General features: G+C 39.9%; 2 protein-coding genes across 10 annotated transcripts; both read left to right on the forward strand.

Annotated features, from left to right (window-relative positions):
• The first annotated feature begins 16 nt into the window (after positions 1-16).
• Positions 17-9,738, forward strand: LOC108238302 (acyl-CoA-binding domain-containing protein 5-B-like). 8 transcript variants are annotated; one of them, XM_017420291.3, is made up of 15 exons: positions 17-152; positions 890-1,013; positions 1,172-1,317; positions 2,570-2,693; positions 3,158-3,230; positions 3,424-3,595; positions 3,701-3,739; positions 4,661-4,879; positions 5,663-5,881; positions 6,382-6,476; positions 6,595-6,769; positions 7,535-7,740; positions 7,907-7,963; positions 8,079-8,194; positions 9,515-9,738. In XM_017420291.3, exons 3-15 carry the CDS (start codon positions 1,191-1,193, stop codon positions 9,525-9,527), a joined length of 1,635 nt encoding a protein of 544 aa, XP_017275780.1. In that variant the 5' UTR covers positions 17-152; positions 890-1,013; positions 1,172-1,190; the 3' UTR covers positions 9,528-9,738. The 8 variants fall into 8 exon arrangements, with proteins under 8 accessions (XP_017275780.1, XP_024862606.1, XP_017275781.1 ...); XM_025006838.2 differs by lacking the exon at positions 17-152 and having other exon boundaries at positions 418-1,013; XM_017420292.3 differs by lacking the exon at positions 17-152 and having other exon boundaries at positions 418-1,013; positions 6,397-6,476.
• A 1,391-nt stretch (positions 9,739-11,129) lies between these two features.
• On the forward strand, positions 11,130-18,989 carry yme1l1b (YME1-like 1b). 2 transcript variants are annotated; one of them, XM_017420351.3, is made up of 18 exons: positions 11,130-11,325; positions 11,682-11,816; positions 12,819-12,996; positions 13,253-13,351; positions 13,568-13,677; positions 13,956-14,106; positions 14,195-14,278; positions 14,583-14,756; positions 14,857-15,009; positions 15,118-15,250; positions 16,004-16,066; positions 16,261-16,373; positions 16,537-16,692; positions 16,775-16,926; positions 17,017-17,143; positions 17,251-17,324; positions 17,405-17,491; positions 17,580-18,989. In XM_017420351.3, the coding sequence occupies exons 1-18, from the start codon at positions 11,293-11,295 to the stop codon at positions 17,721-17,723; spliced, it is 2,166 nt and encodes a 721-aa protein (XP_017275840.1). In that variant the 5' UTR covers positions 11,130-11,292; the 3' UTR covers positions 17,724-18,989. The 2 variants fall into 2 exon arrangements, with proteins under 2 accessions (XP_017275840.1, XP_024862617.1); XM_025006849.2 differs by having other exon boundaries at positions 14,604-14,756.
• The last annotated feature ends 1,601 nt before the right edge of the window (positions 18,990-20,590 follow it).

Genomic DNA, 20,590 nt, shown 5'->3' on the forward strand with positions numbered 1-20,590 from the left:
CTGGCATTGTGGCTCCGTTGGCCTCCGATTCACAACGTCACGTAACTAACCGGAGTTACGTCGTAAACCGTGAGCGCTGATTGGCCGAGAGGCCGAGCGAAGAGAGGAGCCGACCAATCACGTTTCACTGCGATGAAGCACGCATATAATATGTAATTAGACGAGAATACAATATTACAGTGAATATTTTTATTCACTAATATCAATCAAATATTTTGTGTGAACAATTATTATTTAAGTTCAACAGACATATCCAGATATTATTATATTTTATTAAAATGCTTATCAGGTCACATTTACAATCTGTTTCGATTTTCTTCTATTATAACCAATATTTTAAAGCTCATGCACCCAATCAAAAATAAGTAAATAAAAAAAGATAATGAAAAATAAAGTCTTGAAAATATAAATAAATAAAAAGTCTAATGGGTGTGTGAGAACTTTATTGCAATTGAATTCCTTTCATTGCACGTAATCTTTTATTAAATACGTTAGTTTTGATAGATTGTCAACACAGATTTACTCATGAATATTAATAAATAAGAATATTCGGACAATTATATACTGTCTAAAATAAATCTAATTCTATTTTTTAAATAGTGCTTTGGAAAAAAAACAAAACATTGGTGCTCATTGGCATATTTGAAATTTATCTTTAGTATGCATAAAACGCCCATATATATCTAATATTTATTTTTTTTTAAACAGATATGTCCAAAAATCTCTCATTTCTAAATTTCATGAACAGACAAGCTTTTTAGACTACATTTCCCAGAAGCCTTTGCAATTTAAATCCCCGTTCAGGAGCGCTTATGGGTTTTGAAGAGCCATGAGGCACGTTTCACCGATATTCTCGCCAGTAAAAACTACATTTCCCATACTTCCTTAGGGCTCCAAACGTAGACTGCTTGGCTCATCCTTGACCGGAGAGACTGACTTTCTTACTGCAAGCAGATACCGGGTTTATTCATTAATTTGGTCTTTTTTTCCCCCACCAGTGTATACGACATACGGTGAGTTTCTTATAATTCATTCATAGAGAGGAATGCATTTGTTAAAATACAGAGTCTGCAATAGATGCAACCTTAAAATCTCCCAGGTTCAGTGAAAACAGAAGAATCTTTTTGATCACCCTAATATATCCTGATTTGGATCCTTGTTCCTGTTTAAGAACGTGAGGAGTCTGATTCATGCCATCCCTGTCTGGACTCAGCATGGCGCAGCAGCAGCAGCAGGAGGATGAGGAGGAGGACAAACACAGTCTGGAGGAGAAATTTGCAGCCGCAGTTCAAGTAATCCGGAGTTTGCCTGAAGAAGGTGATGACTCATTTCAATGTGTTCTGCAAAGTGATTTAAAGTGGCTGATTGTGTGCAATAGTCGGTGGAGTCTGTGCCTTTTTGGAGAGTAAACACTTTAGGTGAGTGACCTACATGCAGAGTTGTCTCTCCTGTCTGACCCTCTCGGCTCAGTAAAGCTACCAGACAGGGATAAGAGCTGATTAGGTAAATCAGTCGATTCTCTTGTGTAATAACTGCTCTTGTGGCTCACAGGTGTTTTACATTTATAGTATTCAGATCCCCTTATGTTGCAGCCTGATGCAGTCATTGAAATCTTTTTTTCTCATTTATTTAGACCAGGTATCTCATAATGATAAAGTGAAATCAAAATTTTTTGAGTCATTGTCATGTTGGAAGGTGAACCTTCAGTCCAGCCTGAGCTCTGTGGATCAGGTTTTCATTGAAGGTATCACTGTATTTTATTCCTTTCAACTTTCCCTCAACCCAGACCAGTCTCTCCTAGTCCCTGGTGAAAAACACTCCCACAACATGATGCTGCTACCAACATGATGCTTCACATTTGAGATGATGTTGGGCAGGCGATGACTGACGCCAAACAGGTCGCTCTTGATCTCATCAGATCAGAGGATCTTGGTCTTCGCAGTCTGAGAGGCCTTCAAGCAGCTTTCCAAAGAGAGGTTTCTGTCGAGCCACACTGCCATAAAGCCCAGATCAGTGACGTCATGCAGTTCCAGTTGTCCTTGTGGAACTTAGCCCCATCTCCACACAGTGTCTCTGAAGCTCAGTCAGAGTGATCATCAGGTTCTTGGTCACCTCTCTCACCAAGGTCCTTCTCCCTCAATTGCTCAGTGTGGCTGGGCAACCAGGTCTTTGCAGAGTGTTGCTTGAACCAAAAATCTTCTGTCTGAGAAATATGGAAGCTGCTGAGCTCTGCGGAACCTTCAGTGCAGCAGACATTTCTGTAGCCTTCCCCAGATCTGTGCCTTGCCTCATTTTGAGCTCTACAGTCAGCTCCTTTGAGCCCATGGTTTGGGTTTTGCTCTTATATGCACCATCAGCTAGAAGGCCTTTTATAGAGAGGTATGTGCCTGTTTAAATCCCATCCAGTCAGTTTTATTTACCACAGGTGGACTCAAATCAAAGTGTAGAAACATTTAATTAGTGATCAAAAGAAACGAGAGGCACCTGAGTGCACATATCTGTAACTGTAGACCTTTTAAAGCATTAATTAGCTTGTTTTGTGTTTTTATGAGCTGCCTTTATTTCTCAGGTCCTTTCCAGCCATCTGATGACATGATGCTGATGTTTTATAGTTACTACAAGCAAGCTACTGTGGGGCCATGCAACATCCACAGACCAATGGGCTTCTGGGACACTCGAGGCAAAACTAAATGGTACACCCTTTATATTATAGGAACTAATAAGGAAAATATATATCAACCCCAGTTCCAATAAAATAGTAAATGGTTTGCACTTATATAGCGCTTTATCTAGTCCAAGGACCACAAAGCGCTTCACACTACAATCATTCATCCATTCATTCATACACTGATGGCCGTAAGCTACATTGTAGCCACAGCTGCCTCGAGGGGCTCGAACCAGCAACCCTCCGATTACAGGACAAACCCCTACCTCCTGAGCCACTACCACTGTAAAAGTGGGACATTTTGTAAAACGTAAATAAAAACAGAATAGAAACAGTAGAAACAAACGCTGCTGCTCCATGCACATGTGGAAAGACCTAAACCGAGATGGAATGATGTAAGATGAGATCATGTAATATTGTTTATCTGCACAGCTTTAGGCGTTCACTATTCGCTGCTTTCCTCAGTCTTGAACTCTGGCTCTGTGTTGCCAGGGATGCGTGGAGCTCTCTGGGAACCATGACAAAGGAGGAAGCCATGAGGAATTACATTGAGCATATCCAGCTGGTAAGTCCTTTTCAGAGGAAGCCAATGCCCTTTTTTTGCATCATAAAAAAGAGAATTATATGCCAGTCGCTTTATTTTTAACTGCAGTTTGTTTGTCCTGACCGCAAACTGCCATAAAAGTTTAGACATTAATGAACCTTTCTGCTGAGTTGATATCCTACAGTAACATTTTATTGCATATGTGCATTGTCAGATTTTGGAGACCATCCCAATCTCAGAGGAAGTGTCCGAACTGGTGCAGAAGCTTGGAAACTTTTACACAGAGGTGGACCAAGAAGAAAAACAGGAAAATGAAACAGACAGGAGACCCTTCACCATGCCTTTTGCAGAGCAGAAAGGTGAAGCTGGCGATCAGAAATACAGAAGTAATGGTCTTTAAGACGCACAGAAAGAGCTGAGAGTCTTCCAGTCACTGCACATAGACACAGATTATTTTATCTGAAACTCTGACTGTTTTACTTGTTTTCTAGAGGAGCTGATTAAATCGGCTAAGAGGCCAACAATGGAAGGCAAGTCTCTGCTGTTTGCTGCACTGTAGAGATGATAGATTATTTGTGCTGTGCATAAGTTTAGTCGAACCCAAGCAAGTTTGATTCGTTCTTGTTTATTTGTATGACACCAGATAAATAAGCTGACACTGTGATTGGGAATAATTCACACCATTTAAAGGGTACCTTTGAGAAAAAACAGTTGTGAACAATTAATAGCTTACCTGCCACTGATTGCTCCTTGAATGTTTGTAGAAATAAGAGTTTAGTTCTGACAGGACTATCAAGCTTAAGTCTAATCCAAGCAGGCCCAAGACCAAAGTGGATTGTGGTCATCTTAAAACAACTAAAGCTCATAAATTTTACAGCATTTCATACAAGCACTAATAATTGCTCGCTGCCATGAAAGATGAGCGATCATGTAGATGCTTGTGTGTGTTTGTGTGCTTAGCAAACCCCAGAATTGCTGTAACTCTGTCCAGTTTTCAGATAATGAACTAAAATCTGGTGTGATATTCCTGCCAGAAGTGCTCCCAGGCTTCACCATAAGAGCTATAGCTTGCTGCTGCTGCTGTTTTCAGTCTTAAATAATCATAGATTCTATGCAAATAACTATGCAATGTGAAACTGACAACAATGTAAAGTTTCCTAAATTACTGCTGCACTAACTACTTTAAAGTTTTGAGATTGGACGAGTTTTATGTGTGCAGCAATCCACTTTGTTCTTGGGCTTACTCAGGCTAGCTATTTAAAAATCAGTCCTGTCAGAATTAAACTGTTTTTCCAAACTGAGGTCACTCAAAAAGCTGTCCATAACAGGTAAGATATTAATTGCTCCTGACCTTACTACAGAACCTCCATGTAAAAAAAACAAACAACAAAAAACCTCATTTATCACTTCAAACGACGTGCGTTAACTGTGTGTTTCCCCTCGCTGCTCAGGCTATGGGGATCTGTGGGATGATATACAAAACGTCCAGGAGAAAGGCAGCGACAGCAGCGTGAGAGGCCTAAGTGTGAGTAGCGAGGAGGCAGAGGGGAGCAGAGAGAGTAGCGGAATCGAGAGAAAAGAGGAAAGTTGTGTGTGGAGAGGAAGTGAGGAGGAGGAGAACTGGGATGACAGCATCAATTCAGTGGCGGAAGACAAAGAGGAGGAAAGAGGTACAACATGGCTGTAGTAATCTGTCTTGTGTGATGTTGTAGGAGTGACACATGCACACAGCCGACACTTTCTCCCTCCCCTTTAAACTTTGTTAAAGTAAATTTAGTGACATTTTGTACAGTGTTGATGTTCTGCTGACAGCTGTGTGGTGCAGTCTCGTTTGTTCAACACTGTCTTTGTGTTTTTCATCTATTAGATATTAATGTAAAATGGATGGAAACCAACTTTTTGTATATTTATGCCGCAATCCTTCCCAATATAATTAATGGCCTAAAGATTTGTTGAAGGAATGCGTGTTGTCTGTCGCCTTTCATGCCACAGTTTTAGGCTAAAAGGATTTTATGATGAGAAATGACAGATTGTAGCCATTTTGGTCAAACTTTGTAAGTTGTGTTTTTGTGTAACCAGTAAAATGTGTTCTCATACATGTATGTGATTAGCTGTGGTGGCCATCTTGAATTGGATTGATTCCAACATTTAATTTTTCGTAGCTGTACATCCAGTCATTGCTTCCTGAACACTTCATTAAAATCCATTCATTAGTTCATATTCAGTTTTGCAAACATGAGAGACAAACAGCCACACCCTGACACACAGACACAAGCAGAACATCATTGCCTTTTGCCTTTAGTGATCAAGTGATGATCAAGACGAGTGACTGAAGTCCAACCAACTCACCTACTCCTTCTGTCCACACCTGCACGAGTCTACAATAAATTCCTAAACTTTTGGTCCATTTTCATGAGGTAGATAAGGTTTGACAAGTTTTGCTGTCGTTCCAGACTGGGCACCTGACCCGAGGTTTTTAATGGCAGACGATAAGAGGTGGAGATCTGACACCAAAGGTTCCAGCAGCAGCTTGGAGCCGAGCATGTCCTCCTTCACCAACGGTACCCACAGCTCCCTCAACAGTGACGAGGAGGAGGAGGAGGAGCTGGCCTGCTCCATGGAGCCCGGTGGGCAGCATGAGCCATACATTCACTTGAACCAGCACTTAAGTGGTAAGATCACACATTCATGCAAAAAAGTACACCTTTGATTGATGTGTTGAGGAAAACAAGTTCAGTGTTTGATGAAGCACTATCTTAAGTGTGGAAGGATCATGGGAAATGTTGAGTATTTTCATGAATAAGTTGCTTATGAAAAGTAGAAAAATATGTAACATTTATTGAAAACACATATTACTTCAAACAACAGTGACAATATATTTTTTTAAAAGGCTACCAGTGGTTCATATTTATCATTCAAACTCAAAACAGAAAAGAAGCATTTTTGGGGGAAAATGCTCATTAATTACATGAATTGCTTCCTGAAAAGCAGAAATAAATTCATTTTCACAAATTGAATAAAGCTGACAAGACAAAAGATGAAACATCTTTCGTTTATACTGTCTCCAATGAGAAGAAATTTAAAGTAGATATAAAAATACCAAGATACAACCAAATTTCCCGTTTTAATCATGCATTTTGGGTGTTTATATATTATGCTCTTCACTATTCAGGTCCCTCTGTTGCAGCTTCTGAGAGGAACCACCGACCTGCCGACTCTGACAATGAGGAATTCTGTGACTCAATGGAGCATCTGGCTAAGGAAGAGGTTCAGTGTCCTTCATTCAAAGCATTTAAGATGTCACAACTTCAGCAATTATCTTCAAATTGAACTATATTTGTTTTCATTCAAAACTTTGCCCAATGTTCCGATTCCTGTAAAGCAGCTGTCTGCATCAAAAGGCCAGTCACCTGGGTCGGGAGCTGCCTCCGTGAGTCCAAAGGACCTCTGGTTTGAAAGTGTGAAAGAGGCTGAGGGTGAGGTGCTCAGGGAGGATTTCTGCATCCAAACAGGGAGTGATTCCAGCAAACACAACAGCTCCTTGTCAAGAAGAGGAACAGGTGCGACTAGAGATGTTTACTTTGATTTTTATTTTTTTCTCCCCCTGATAACATATCAAGAAAGGACCTGTTGTACTGTGTGAGAAAAGTCAGGTATCTGAGGGTAGTGCAGGACTGTGAGACAGTGGTCAGATGTGCAGTAAGGAGTGACAAATGGGTTCAAGGTGGGGTGGGATCACATCAGGGATCAGCTTTGGAACCCTTCCTTTTTGCCTTTTTGATGAGCAGGTTGACAGATGAGGTCAGGCAGGAGTTGTTGATAGGCACCACTGTGATTTGCAGTGAGAGTAGGGAGCAGGTGGACGAGCGCCTGGAGAGGTGGAGGTCTGTTCTGGAGAGAAGAGGAATGAAGGTCAGCAGAAGACAAGACAAAATACATGTGAATAAGAGGGAAACAGGAGGAACAGTGAAGCTGTAAGGAGTAGAGGGACAATATCGTCCTTTTTGCCTTCAGCTCAGGTTGAGGAGTTTGACTGAGATGGTTCAAACATGTGCAGAGGAGGGACAAAGGATGATGAATATGGAGTTTCCAAGGAGGAGGAAAAGAGACCACAGTGAAGGTTCATGGATGAGTTGAAGTGTTGGTGTAACAGAGGAGGATACTGGGATGAATGGAGGTAGATGATCTACTGTGGCAACCCCAGACAAAAGAAGTAGTTTCATTGACTTTTGGTTCTCCTTTCTGAACAAATACTCCAACAAAAAGCACCAATATCCACAGATGTTGAAGCAATAATCTTAACTATGTGACTTATTTTTTTACAGGTTCTCAATCCCCAAAAATCATCTGCAACTCACTGCGGTGCACCAGTGTTGATGCTGCCAGTGGTCATGTCTCAAAGAGCAGAACTGTCGGTGTTCGGAGGGCAAATGTCAACGAGCAAATAGCCGCTGCTCTGCTGAGGCTGCAGCACGACATGACCGATGTGCTGCACAGGCTGCACACTCTGGAGGAGCTCACGAAGTCACAGGTGAAGGACCACAGCTGCTACTTGTCACATTTCTGAAGATGAGACAATTAACTTTCTACTTGTGTACTTTTGAGGCACGTGTGCTTAAAATGCACCAGTGCTGATGACAGTTTGCTTTGAATCGTTTGTTGAACTATTTCTACATTTTCTTCTTTCATTCTTTTAGTCAAGATCACTTTCACCACATCAGGAAGAGGTTTTACAAGTTGCCCGAAAAGTCCTGGTGAAACACGTTGTTCATGATTTATCTTTTCTTTTTGGGTCGTAGCAGCAGTATCATCACATTTTATCTGGAAAACAAAGTGCCCTCATTCCAGTTTCCTGTCTTCATAATTTAGCTCCTCCGACCGTCTTGGTGGCCGTTAGACTACTCTCCAATGACGGTGGTGCTGACTACATTCTGGTCTCTGATCACTCACTGGCTGGTCCAGCTTTATTTACAACGGAGGAGAAGGTGAGCAGACTGGGGAAAAAAATGAATGTAGAAAATGAAAAATAAAAACAAGAGGATTTAGGATTTCTGCCATTAGTTGCGGAGAGTTACAAATGTATTCATTCCCTTGGTTCATGATCTACTTATTGTTTTAGAATCCAAATTTTAAATTAATATTTCTAATTTGATTATAAGTAATGGGCCAACACAAAATACTCCAGAAGTCAAACATAGAAAAAAACTTGTTTTAATTAATTCTGAAAAATGTAAACCTAAAAAAGCAGTGTTAGATGGGTGCTGCTTGGGCCCAAAAATCTTTTAAATTAGACCAGAGATTCTCAGTTGGGTTAAGGTCTGGGTTTGACATATTTAACTGGAGTGTTGCTTCAGTGGTGAGTTCAGGGTCATTTCCCTGCTGGAGGGTGGACCTCTCTGCCAGTCTCAAATCTCTGAAAGACTCCAACAGGTTTTCTTTAAGAAATTCTCTGTATTTTTCTTTGTAAATCCTTCTTTAAACTCTGACCAATTTCCCAGACCCAGCTGAAGAAAAACATGCCCACAGCATGATGCTGCCACCACTGTGCTTCGCTGTAGGGATGGTGTTCTCAGCTTGATGAGAGTAGGTTTGCACTCGACAGGAGGTTGTTTGAGGCTAAAAAGTTCAATTTTAGTTTAACCTGACCACAACACCTTTTTTCACACATTTGGGGAGTCTCTGGTTTGCTTTTGTTTTTGGTAAATTCTAAATGTTCTGTTTAATTTATTTCTTTAAGCAGAAGATTTTTTTTCTAGAAAGTTTCTAGAATTCAGAAAACACTTCACCCTATATGTGTCATTTTAAGAGAGACATGGGAGGCATTTACACAACATAACCTTGTTTACAAAACAATGTATCTGTTAATCACAATAACAGGAGGACAGCGTCATATTTTGGTCATGAAGATAGACAAAGAAACAACTCAGGGCACATCATATCTGGGCATGAGCACATTAGGTTGTACAAGAACATATTTTACTGGTTACACAATCTAGAAAGAAGCAAGTAATAAAGTGTTTGGGCTTTCAAAGCAAAGAATGAATGTATATGCACACACCATGTTTCAGTTTTATACTTTTAAAATTATTCTTGCATTTCCCTCTTATTTAACTTCAATAATCTGGAATATTATGTGTAAGTTCAAGTTCATAACTTATAATCAAAATAAAAATCCATTTCAAATTTAGATTGTCAGGCAACAAAACAGAAGAACACCAAAGGAGTGGTGAATATTTTTTCAACTTAATGTATTCTGTTTTGCAGATGAAGATTGATATGTTTTTTTTCTACTCTTCTCCTCACAGGAAAATCCCATGAAAGTGTCTGACAATCAACATGGATCAACGACACACTTTTGTTCCTTTGTGGTTCACTGAAGCTGCCACAAATAGAGTTAAATGAGGCTTATTTAGAAATGAAAAAGCCACATTAGATAAAACAATCTATGAGAAAGATAAAAAAAAAAAACCAAGAAAAGACTTTTAAGATGTTTAAAAAAAGAGTCATTAAACATAAATGAGTAAACGTTTAACATGAGTCGGTGCTCTTAAAAATGACTTAGGGTCAATAAAAAACATTACACATAACATTTAAAGTAATAATGTAACCTATTTTAGCCATGTATTTTAATTGTATAAAATATTCTTTAAATGGGTTTCTTTTAAAATGTCTTGTAAAACTACAATTTTAAAGACATTTTGAATTTTTGTTTATACATATTTATATATGGTGCAGGCATTTCTATTAACACCAAATTAATATTTAGGAAAAAAACAACAACTCTATGTTTGTGTGAAAGTGTCTATTTATTTTATAGCTTTAGTTCAATGACAGTATAAGACTGCCATTTACACAGGAGTTAGCTGACTACGTCCACAAGCAACAGCGGCATGGGCCGAAAAAGTCAGAAATCTTTATCTATATTTAAAAGAGATGGACTTTAAATGATAAAAATAACTAAAGAAGAACAAAGTCAAGCTGTCTTAGATGATAAATGAGGGCCTGTTCATTTATGTAAGCCCAGGGTTTATGTTTATTTCATGATAATGAATACAGACAATCTACGTTGTTGTTTATTAGTTCATGTTTCTTATTAGTGTCACCATAAAATAAATAAGAATGTACACCGTAAACAAGCTTACAGTGACTCCAGTTGTAAAACATAACTATATGGAACAAATGTAAAAATGCAATAAAACATTACTGGAATAAACTCTGTATGAATGTTTTAATTTGATGATATCAACTATTGTGAATGTTACAAAGGATTACATTATGCTCAAGTTTTAGATACCATATTATCAGAGTATTCTCTTGTCCTGTGTTTGAGATCATTGTCCTGCTGCATGATCCATTATCAGCTGTTGGATAGATGGCCTCACATAAGACTCCAAAGGGGGTGTTCATGGTTGACTCAATGACTGCAAGGTGCCCAGGTCCTGTAGCTGCAAAACAAGCCAAAATCATCATACCTCCACCACTCTGCTTGGCAGTTGGTGTGAAGTGTGTGGACTGATATGCTGTGTTTGGTTTTCAACACACGTGGTGTGTTCGTGTGTTCATTTGTTTGTTCTGTTACCAAAATATCTTGTGAACCACTGGGGAAAATTTAATAGAATGTTTTTACTTTAACATCAAACATGTGTTGTGTTTTTTGTTTTATGAAGGTTTTGAAATGGCTAAATAATTTTTTTACTAGCTAATTTAATCTCCTCTAGCTTCTGCTAAGAAATTCTTGAATATAATTACAAAGTGTCTGACTACAGAAAAAATAATTTACATTTTCCTCTATAAACACTTTACATTTTACTTGCTTTGTAATTTCTATGTCTGATATGGACAGAACACACTGGACTGTTTTTCTATTTCCGTGTGGAAACAAACCTCTAGTGACTGTTTCCGAGCGGAACACAAACTTCGCTACAACGTGTTTGGCGTCATATCCGGTTTGCAGAAGTTCGCAGTCAGACTTGCTATGCCTGCAGCGGAGAGACTGAGGGGAACAAACAAATACCTTTAATCCTCCACGACCTGGATACAACTTACACCTATTAAGAAGAACTAACAAGTGAAAAATTAAAAAATGTTTTCCATGTCAACGACGGTCCAGCCACAGGTAAGTAACATTAGGCCAAGCTAGCATTAGCATCGTTGTTCTTTAGTTTTGACCGTTAACTTTCTAGGTTAGGGTCTAGGTTGTTTTTATCCATGCTTAATTGTTTTTTTAATTAGTTATTTTTAGGTAAATGTCTAATCATGCGCAAGATATGAAACTGCTTGAAACTACCTGCGTATGTTTTTTATTTTTTTATTTCGTACTGGCTAGACAAGTTCCAGTTTTGTTTATCCTTGCAGCACCACCTACAGTACTTCGTGTGCTTCACCTGTCACTCTGAATAGCCCCAACTGATTTAGGATCACAAGCGTAGTGTCTCTTGTAGATGATCGCTTCTTGAATATCTGTGACCGCAGGTGACTTTGCCTCTTACCCACCTCATCAACATCCTCCACCCTCTGAAGAGCTCAGTGGGAAGCAGCAGCAGTGCCACCTGCAAGTCAAGAAATCACAAGGAACATGCCTCAGACACAGAGCTGCAGCGGACAGAGGTATTTGTTATAGGAATATAATACACAGCTGCAGTTTTGGGTCAACTCATATTGTTGCTTTTTTCTCTGTAATCTTCCCAGCATTTATCATTATTACACAATCTGTGCAAATGCTTCACAATAGTTTTAACATTTGACTGCGATCGCATTGATCAGTGGTCCCCAACCTTTTAAGCTCCACGGACCGGTTCATTATCAGATAGTATTTTCACGGACCGGCCTTTAAAGGTGTGGCGGATAAATACAACAAAATAAAATGATACGACCGACATGAAAACGGGGGTATTTTTAAAAACATAATAAATGTAAATCCAACGTGTCCTCGCAGCTTTGTTAGCTGCGTCCTGGTATTGCGTTATCAACATGAATAACAGCCTCTCCTCCTCCTAATGTTCTCTGGTCAATATGGCGATGTTTAAACATGCCCTTTAAAATAAGATACACCACAAATATAAAGTGCACAAAGAATACAACTCACCATAACGCTGAATCAGTGGGAGCCCTGTTCCTGTTTCTCAGTAACGAGACGGTCCCATCTAGGGCTACAGAGATGTTTGTTTTTTACTCATTTTGCTGCTCGTGGGTTTGTTTTTAGCGGTAATGTATTACGTGACCTAGATAAGCATTTTGACTCGCATCAACAGTGAGTCATAGATGGATGTAGTGGAGAGAATCCGGTCATTTTTCATAATAAATCTCTTTTAGACTCCGAAAATAAAAAAAAAACCTGAAATACTGTAAGTTAATTATTCTTTCTGTGCAGCCCGGTACCGGTCCTTGGCCCGGGGGTTGGGGACCTCTGGCATAGATGACCATTAAAATCAACATAGATGCTGTAAATGCTTTATTCTTGATGTGTGGATTTGTTTGTTTTTGTTCTGTGGGTGTTGTTATTGTATTTGACATTTCCAAGCCATGGGCTGCTTTTATCAACAAAAGTTAAAAACCTTAATAACTCTTGAGGACTTGTAACACACTGTGCTGCTGTCTCTGTATGCACAGTCCATGTGGAACCTACGGGAGCTCGGTTTCTCCGACCTGCGGAAACAGCAGCTGGATGAGTTGGTGAACCATGTTTTACCACGTTTGAGCCCGGACAATGTTCCCCTTCCGCTTGGTGGTCAGACTGCATGGAGGACCTCGTATCTCTCCACCGACTCCTTTTTCCACAACAAACATGGTAAGAACTAATTTGTGTGTCGGAGAAACTGGTGCATTTAATTAGTTTTATTCTGGGGCATCGGCAATGTCTTAAAGTGTCGTTTGTTGTACAACACAGTCATTTTGCAACATCTCTAACATGGGTTTGAATTCACTGTCATTATTCATGATTCACTTCGATCCTGTCAGTGTTTAGTTTTGTGGCTGTCTGAACAGTCAGTTTGAGTCTCTGCTTCCACTTTTTTTAACTCTTAAAAATATCTCCTGCTCCCCAGGCTTCACATCAAGCACCATGCACACGTCGGCCCCAATTTTCTCAAAGAAGCAGTTTTCACCACTTCAGACTGTTTGCACAGAGCTGAAACACTGGCCAGGTAATTTTAGATTAGCAGCATTTGCCAGCAGTTTATTAAAATATCTTTGATTAGTTTTTCACTATTAAATAGCATGTTTTTTATGCAATGCAAACTACTGTTGAGAGAATAACAAATATTTTAATCAGCTGCTTTATATGTGCATTTATATTTCTGTTTTAATCAAATATGAGAAAACACTGCTAGTTTGTTCATGCACTTTTTTTTGCTTTTAAGTGTTAATTCAGAGCCGAGGCTTCAAAACTTTAAGGAACAAAACACGACGAGTGCAGTCGGCCTTCGAACGTCCTGCAGACACTGAGACTTTCCCACCATCTTTTATGAAGGTAGCTGCTGAACCAAGCTCACCTATTCCACACACTTTGCACAATTCTCAACATATTATAGTAAACTACATAAATGAAATAAACAGGATTTCTATTTATTTTAATATTTATGAAAGGTTATAGATCTACTGAAAACAAGTTGGTGAAGCCAAACTTGTAACTTTATACGTCTTTTGTCAGGATCAAGCTTCCAGTGTGTTTGCCTTGAAAGTGCAGGGATAGTTGAGGAGTTGGGCTGATTTGTGAGTACTGCTGAGTAGTGTTTTGTTGCACCGCAGGGTTTCCTGACGCGCGATAAGGGAGTAGATGTTGAAAGTCTTGACAGCCTGTTGAAAAACAAAAACATACCTGAAGGACAGCAGGAGGCCTTTAAGAGGGGTTTCGCAGAGGGTTTTCTTAAAGCTCAAGCCCTGACGCAGCGCACTCAAGGCAGGTTATAGTCAATCATTCAAAGGGTGTTTGATTAGTAAGCGTTAAATGTTTTCTGATGTGGATTTGTCTTGTTCTGGCTGTTCAGACTCTCTGAGGAGAACTCGTCTAATACTGCTGGTGCTGCTTCTTCTGGGGCTCTACGGTATCTCCAAGACCCCCTTCATATCGGGTAAAAGACACTTTCTCCCTCACAATTTTCAGTCCCGTGATAGTGTGTTCACAGTTTTTTAATTAATTAAAATATAAATATTTTCAGTAAAGCTTCATCTTTTTTTATCTATCCAATATAAACTGAGCCATTTGCTGTTCTGATCAAGTAAGAGCCTAACCCTAACTTTTCTCCTCGTTGTCCTGGAGCATCAAAACCTGCCACCAGGTGTTTTTACCGACTGATTCGCTGTCTGTGTCTTGTGTGAGTGAGTCGGTTAACAGTGCTGTGTGTTTTCGAACTTTAATCTAACCATTTTGGACAGTGCGGTTCCGAACCACATCAGGCTTGGACTCAGCAGTGGACCCTGTGCAGATGAAAAACGTGACCTTTGAGCACGTGAAGGGGGTTGAAGAAGCTAAAAATGAGCTGCAGGAAGTGGTGGAGTTCCTGAAGAACCCGCAGAAGTTCACAGCCCTGGGAGGAAAGCTGCCAAAAGGTGGGCCGATTCTCACAGTGGTGCCGCTCGACTCTCAGCGCTGTTTGCTTCTTTGTTCTTTGCTTTTCTCATCACTGAGCATCATCACTCTTCCCTTTAGGTGTCCTCCTTGTCGGTCCTCCTGGGACTGGAAAAACTCTGCTGGCTCGAGCGGTGGCCGGAGAGGCGGATGTGCCGTTTTACTACGCCTCTGGCTCGGAGTTTGACGAGATGTTTGTTGGAGTTGGAGCCAGTCGCATCCGGAACCTTTTCCGTGAGTCTCTTCCTTCTTCCTTTGAGCAGACTGTGCTCAAAGGACTTCAACTCTGCGATCGCTGCAAAACAATAATCAATCATTTCTGTGTGACTTATTCTTTTCTAGGAGAGGCTAAAGCCAACGCTCCCTGTGTGATCTTCATTGATGAACTGGACAGCGTGGGTGGGAAAAGAATAGAGTCTCCGATGCATCCTTACTCCAGACAGACCATCAACCAGCTTCTTGCTGAGATGGATGGGTAATCTCTAAAATGTTCTGTTTCATATTCACCTATTAGGTGAATTTACCTTGTATTTACTCATTTTAAATTATAGTGATGGAAACTGTTTTGAGGCAATGATCTGTTAGTGCACAGAGTATGTATTTGAGATGATTTCCAGCCACTACCACAACAAATTTGAGTTCAATATCTATAAAACTGAGTGAGTTATATCTAAGGTTGATTAGCTATTTTAGTTTCTTTCAGCCATCTTGAATTGAGATAACTCCAAAGGTTAATCAGTTATAGATGTGCAGCCAATGACTACTTTCTAAGAGTTTCATTAAATTTCATCCACTGCTTCATGAGATATGTTGCTAACAGACAGATACACACACACACACACATGCACACACACAATGACTACATGATTGTCTGCCTTTCACATCAGCAGGTGATAAAAATGTATCATTTTATAGAATTACTTTAATTAATAAAAAAATAAATGCAACTATAATTACTACTGCTGCTTATATGATATTATATTTATGACACTAATTTTTGTCATCAGGATTAAAAGCATAATTTACTCACAAGTATTGAGATTAAATTATGTAAGTCATGCCTTTAGCCTCTGTCTCTGGTACACAGGTCATCACTGACACTGGTGGATTTTCTTATGAAGAGTTTTGTAATTAATAATAGTTGTAAATAATTAGTGTGTTTTATTTTAGGAACAAGAGAGCACAAAGCCATATGCAGACACTGAGCAACATGAATGTTATTTTGCAGGTTCAAAACAAACGAGGGTGTGATCATCATTGGAGCAACCAACTTCCCAGAAGCTTTGGATAAGTAGGTCTCAGCTCCTTTTCTTGTAATCACAGACAGCGTCTGAGTTTACGGTTCACGGTAGAAATGAGTTTCTGAGCTTTTAGGTCCCACCTGTTACTGCACTATACAAAAGATGAAGCTGTAGTTAGTCAGACTTTCTTTTTTTTAAAATTTATTTTGTGTCTGAGTTTTACTAACTGACCTGCCTTTGTTAGCGCCCTGATCCGCCCGGGACGTTTCGACATGCAGGTGACTGTCCCCAAACCGGATGTGAAAGGACGAACAGAGATTCTCAACTGGTACCTAAAGAAGATTAAAGTAGATCCAGGTTAGACTGTAGCTTCTGTTAGACTTGTATTTTATTTTATTTTTTGTATGCTTATGGCATATGTATAAAGTGCTGGCAGGTGTTTTAAAAAACATGATGTCTTCTGTTGTTTGTGGTCAAATCTTTCCCCCATCTACCTGCTTGTTCTGTGTTATCTGTGCAGCCATTGAGGCAAAGGTTATAGCCCGGGGCACAGTGGGCTTCTCTGGCGCTGACCTAGAAAATCTGGTCAACCAGGCCGCCCTGAAGGCAGCGGTTGACGGCAAAGACATGGTCACTATGAAGGAGCTGGAGTTCGCTAAAGACAAAATCCTCATGGGTCTGTAGAACTTGTCTGGTGCTGTCAAATGTGATGGGATTGTTTTTTTTACTTTTTTCTTTGTCTTTTTGTTTCTCTGAAGGCCCTGAGAGACGCAGTGCAGAAATCGACCAAAGGAACAAACAGATCACAGCATATCACGAATCCGGTCACGCGATTGTTGCGTACTACACCAAAGATGCCATGCCGATCAACAAGGCCACCATCATGCCCAGAGGCCACAGTCTGGGACACGTAGGGGGCCCTCATTCGTGCTCTCCTTTGTACATTATTCAACATTAAACTGGTGAAAACTAAACATTTACGTGCTCCCCTTCCTTCCAGGTGTCCATGCTCCCAGAGAACGACAGATGGAGTGAGACTCGCTCTCAGCTACTGGCCCAGATGGACGTCAGTATGGGCGGCCGTGTAGCAGAGGAGATTATATTCGGCCATGAAAACATCACAACGGGTAAGAAAAGAGCCTCTTAAAGGCCAGTAAGTGCACAAAAGGTTAAAATATGGAGCAGTATTTTTTTCAGTTTAAAAGAAAACAATGTGTGTGTTCCCTTTCTTTAGGAGCATCAAGTGACTTTGATAGTGCCACCAAGATTGCTAAGATGATGGTGACCAGATATGGGATGTGTGAAAAGGTAGGCTGGGAAACAGATCAAATTAAAAGGATAAAATTATTTACTTTTATTCATGTGTTAACCTTCGCTCCCTGTCCCAGCTGGGTGTAATGACCTACCCTGACATGACGGAGCACAGTCCAGAGACACAGGCTGCAGTGGAGCATGAAGTCAGGGTCTTACTGAAGGTCTGCCTCATCCGTTTAACCCCCAAGTAATGTCAGAACAATAAAACCATGAATCGTTCACTGACATCTCTTCTCCTGCTGTCTTCAGGAGTCGTACGAGCGAGCCAAAGCCCTGCTGAAGTCTCACGCCAAGGAGCACAAGAACCTGGCCGACGCTCTGCTCATGTACGAGACTCTGGACGCCAAAGAGATCCAGCTGGTCCTGGAGGGCAAAGCCCTCGAGAGCAGATGAAGTCAGCAGGGACGGGAGGGGGTGGAGGGAAGGGGAGGGGAATCAGAGACCTGCTTTCCCAGCGTCAGATCTCAAATCTTCATGCTGTTATTGACTCTCATCTCTAGTGTTAATATTTTAATATTCCCCCCCCCCCGTCGAGTTAAGACAGAAGATTTATGTTGCACAGATTTAAGTTTAGCATGTTGCTCAGGTCACTTTATTAGTTTGCGGGAGAAAATGAATGTAAATCCCCCCAAATCAAAAAAAAACCCAGCAACATTAGACACATTTATTTATTTGTGATGGGAGCTGGAGATGAACTGTGAGGCGTCAATAATTAATCACACATTTCAGCTGTCTTTTGTATACGTGTGTGTTTGTGTTCATATCTGGTTCGTATTAAGTACATGTACCATGTCAGGACATACGCAGCACTTCAGCTTCAGCTTCATCCCCTGCTGTACTCCTCCTCTCCACCTCCACATTTGCTTTAATTTAAAAGTGGCCTTCTGTGAAATGTAAAATACACATTTTCTTTCTTTCCAGCCACAGTGTGTATGAAGTTTAGATGTGTCAACACTGATTTGGTCTGCAAATAAACACATATTTGTGCACTTTCAGTGTTAGGAATTCGAATGAATTTCGAGTGACAACACTAATTGATTTAAGTCATCGGGCTTTTAAAGAAGCCTCTCAGCAAAACATTTGCTCTCATTTATTTGCACATTAAAGAAAACAGGAACAGGTTTGTCAGTAGTTACTTTTCTGTTTATATTCTTAATGCGAAAAAGATCTGCTGCTGCATACACGCGCGCTTTTTGAACATTTCTGCAATTCGGTGAATAGAAGATGGCCGCGTTCACGGTTACTCTGTGCAGCAGTGCTACAGTTGTGCTATTTAAAATCGAACTGTGAGCTAACATCTTAGATTCTCCTGAACAGTTTATGTGTATACATTTTCATTTATGCATCTTGTATGACTTTTAAACGTCTGTGTGTGTGTATAATCCAAACTCAGAATATGAACTTTTAAAGATGGGTTCTGGTCAGGACAGTCGGCGGCACCAATTTCCTCTTCCCTTTGTCCTCAGTTTTACACATCATTTTCTCTGTTTATCAGCCTGTTGGTGTCGTTTAGCGTGTACATAAGACTGGGTGGTGGGAACATTTTGTATATAAATGTATAGTGATGCTTTTATGCTGCGTCCACCCCGCTGTAAATCTCTTCAACAGTCTGATGATGGTAATTAATATGTGCAGCTGAAATAAAGTCAAAAGTACAAACTTAATGTGTGTGTGTGTGATGAAAGGGCTGTTCAGATTTATTTAAAACTTTTTCGAACAAATGCGTATCGCCCGTCACCCTGCATGCTAAAGTTTTCAGTAAAGATCTCTGTTAGAGCTTATTAGTGCGATGGTGGGGATGACTCTCAGCTACTACCCCACCAGATTTTAGTTTAATATCTGTGAAATGTAATGAGTTACAGCCATTTTAACAGTTGTAGATGTACACCCAATGATTGCCCTCTGAGAGTTTTTATTAGGCTTTTCACTGATTCATTGACAGACGGACAAAAGTTTGTATTTCTGTTCTATTTAAGACATTGCATTGATTTCCATTCATTTTTGTAGCCTAACCTTAACCATTAGTAGTACATGTCTAACTCTAACCTGAATTTAATTCACATCTTAAGCTTGTATCTCACCAAGCAGCTACTGTTGGCAACTCAGAATTATGAGAAAACTTGATATAAAAAGTAGACATAACTATCACAATCTATATCTGTAAAAAAACAACAACAACTACTAAATCACAATAAATTGAGATAAAATAGAGATCTAAATTTAAGTCTCACAGTTTGTCCATCCTGTGAGAGACAGCAAGCTCAATTTGTGGCACTGGCATGTAGTAGTGACACTTCCGGTGGCAGGCCACTGGATGTCACTGTTTTGCTGGCAGCTGCCAGTTGGGTGTCAGTAGGATGTCACTGTTTTGCTGGCAGCTGCCAGTTGGGTGTCAGTAGGATGTCACTGTTTTACACGATGTCAGTGCCGGTTTTCGGCAAATTCATCACTTATACTGCCTCTTAGGAAATTATTGATTTAAAATTGTGACTGCAGAGCTTATTAAACCCTACAAAACATGTAATCAAGGGACATTTACTTGAACTGCCACTGCTGCCACTGAAGTTATGTTCCACAGGATGGTGTCACGTATGTGCTACATGATGCCAGATGTTGCCATGGAAGTGATAGACCAGCAACCACAGGAGTTTCATGTTTTTTGGAAACCCAATGCCAATTTGTGAAGAAATGTTTTGTCATACATATAATTGAAGTGCTTGTTAGTCAACAAATACTTTAAAATGAAGACCTTTTTATTGGTTGTTATTTAATAAAATATGTCAAATCTGTAATTTATGGTGATTGCAATTCAGATGGTAAGATTTTCATACCATTTCCTCAGTCCTATAAGGAAAGCCATTCCACAAACAGGTTTATTGTACAACATGAGTGGATAATGAAAATGAATGCAGATCCATTATACACGCCAAGATTATGTTGAATTACCTGCCCACAAGGGTATCCCAGAATGCCAGGGGTGACATGAGTTTCTACAGAAGGGTCCCATTCCCCATTAATGTCATTGTGATTAGCCATGAAGTGTGTGTTTGTGTTCATCTATATATATATTATTTTTTGTATATATATATATATATATATATATATTTTTGTGTGTGTGTGTTTGACAAACAAACATATTTAATTTATGTATTCTGTAATTCCCTCAATAAAATCAATACAACTGTCTTACATGTATTATGTCCCTTCCTTACAAAAGTAACCCACTTTCTCAATAGCACCAATGTGCCACTTTTTTTTTT

This window comes from Kryptolebias marmoratus, linkage group LG20, assembly GCF_001649575.2.
Source record: "Kryptolebias marmoratus isolate JLee-2015 linkage group LG20, ASM164957v2, whole genome shotgun sequence".
NCBI classification, from domain to species: Eukaryota; Metazoa; Chordata; class Actinopteri; order Cyprinodontiformes; family Rivulidae; genus Kryptolebias; species Kryptolebias marmoratus.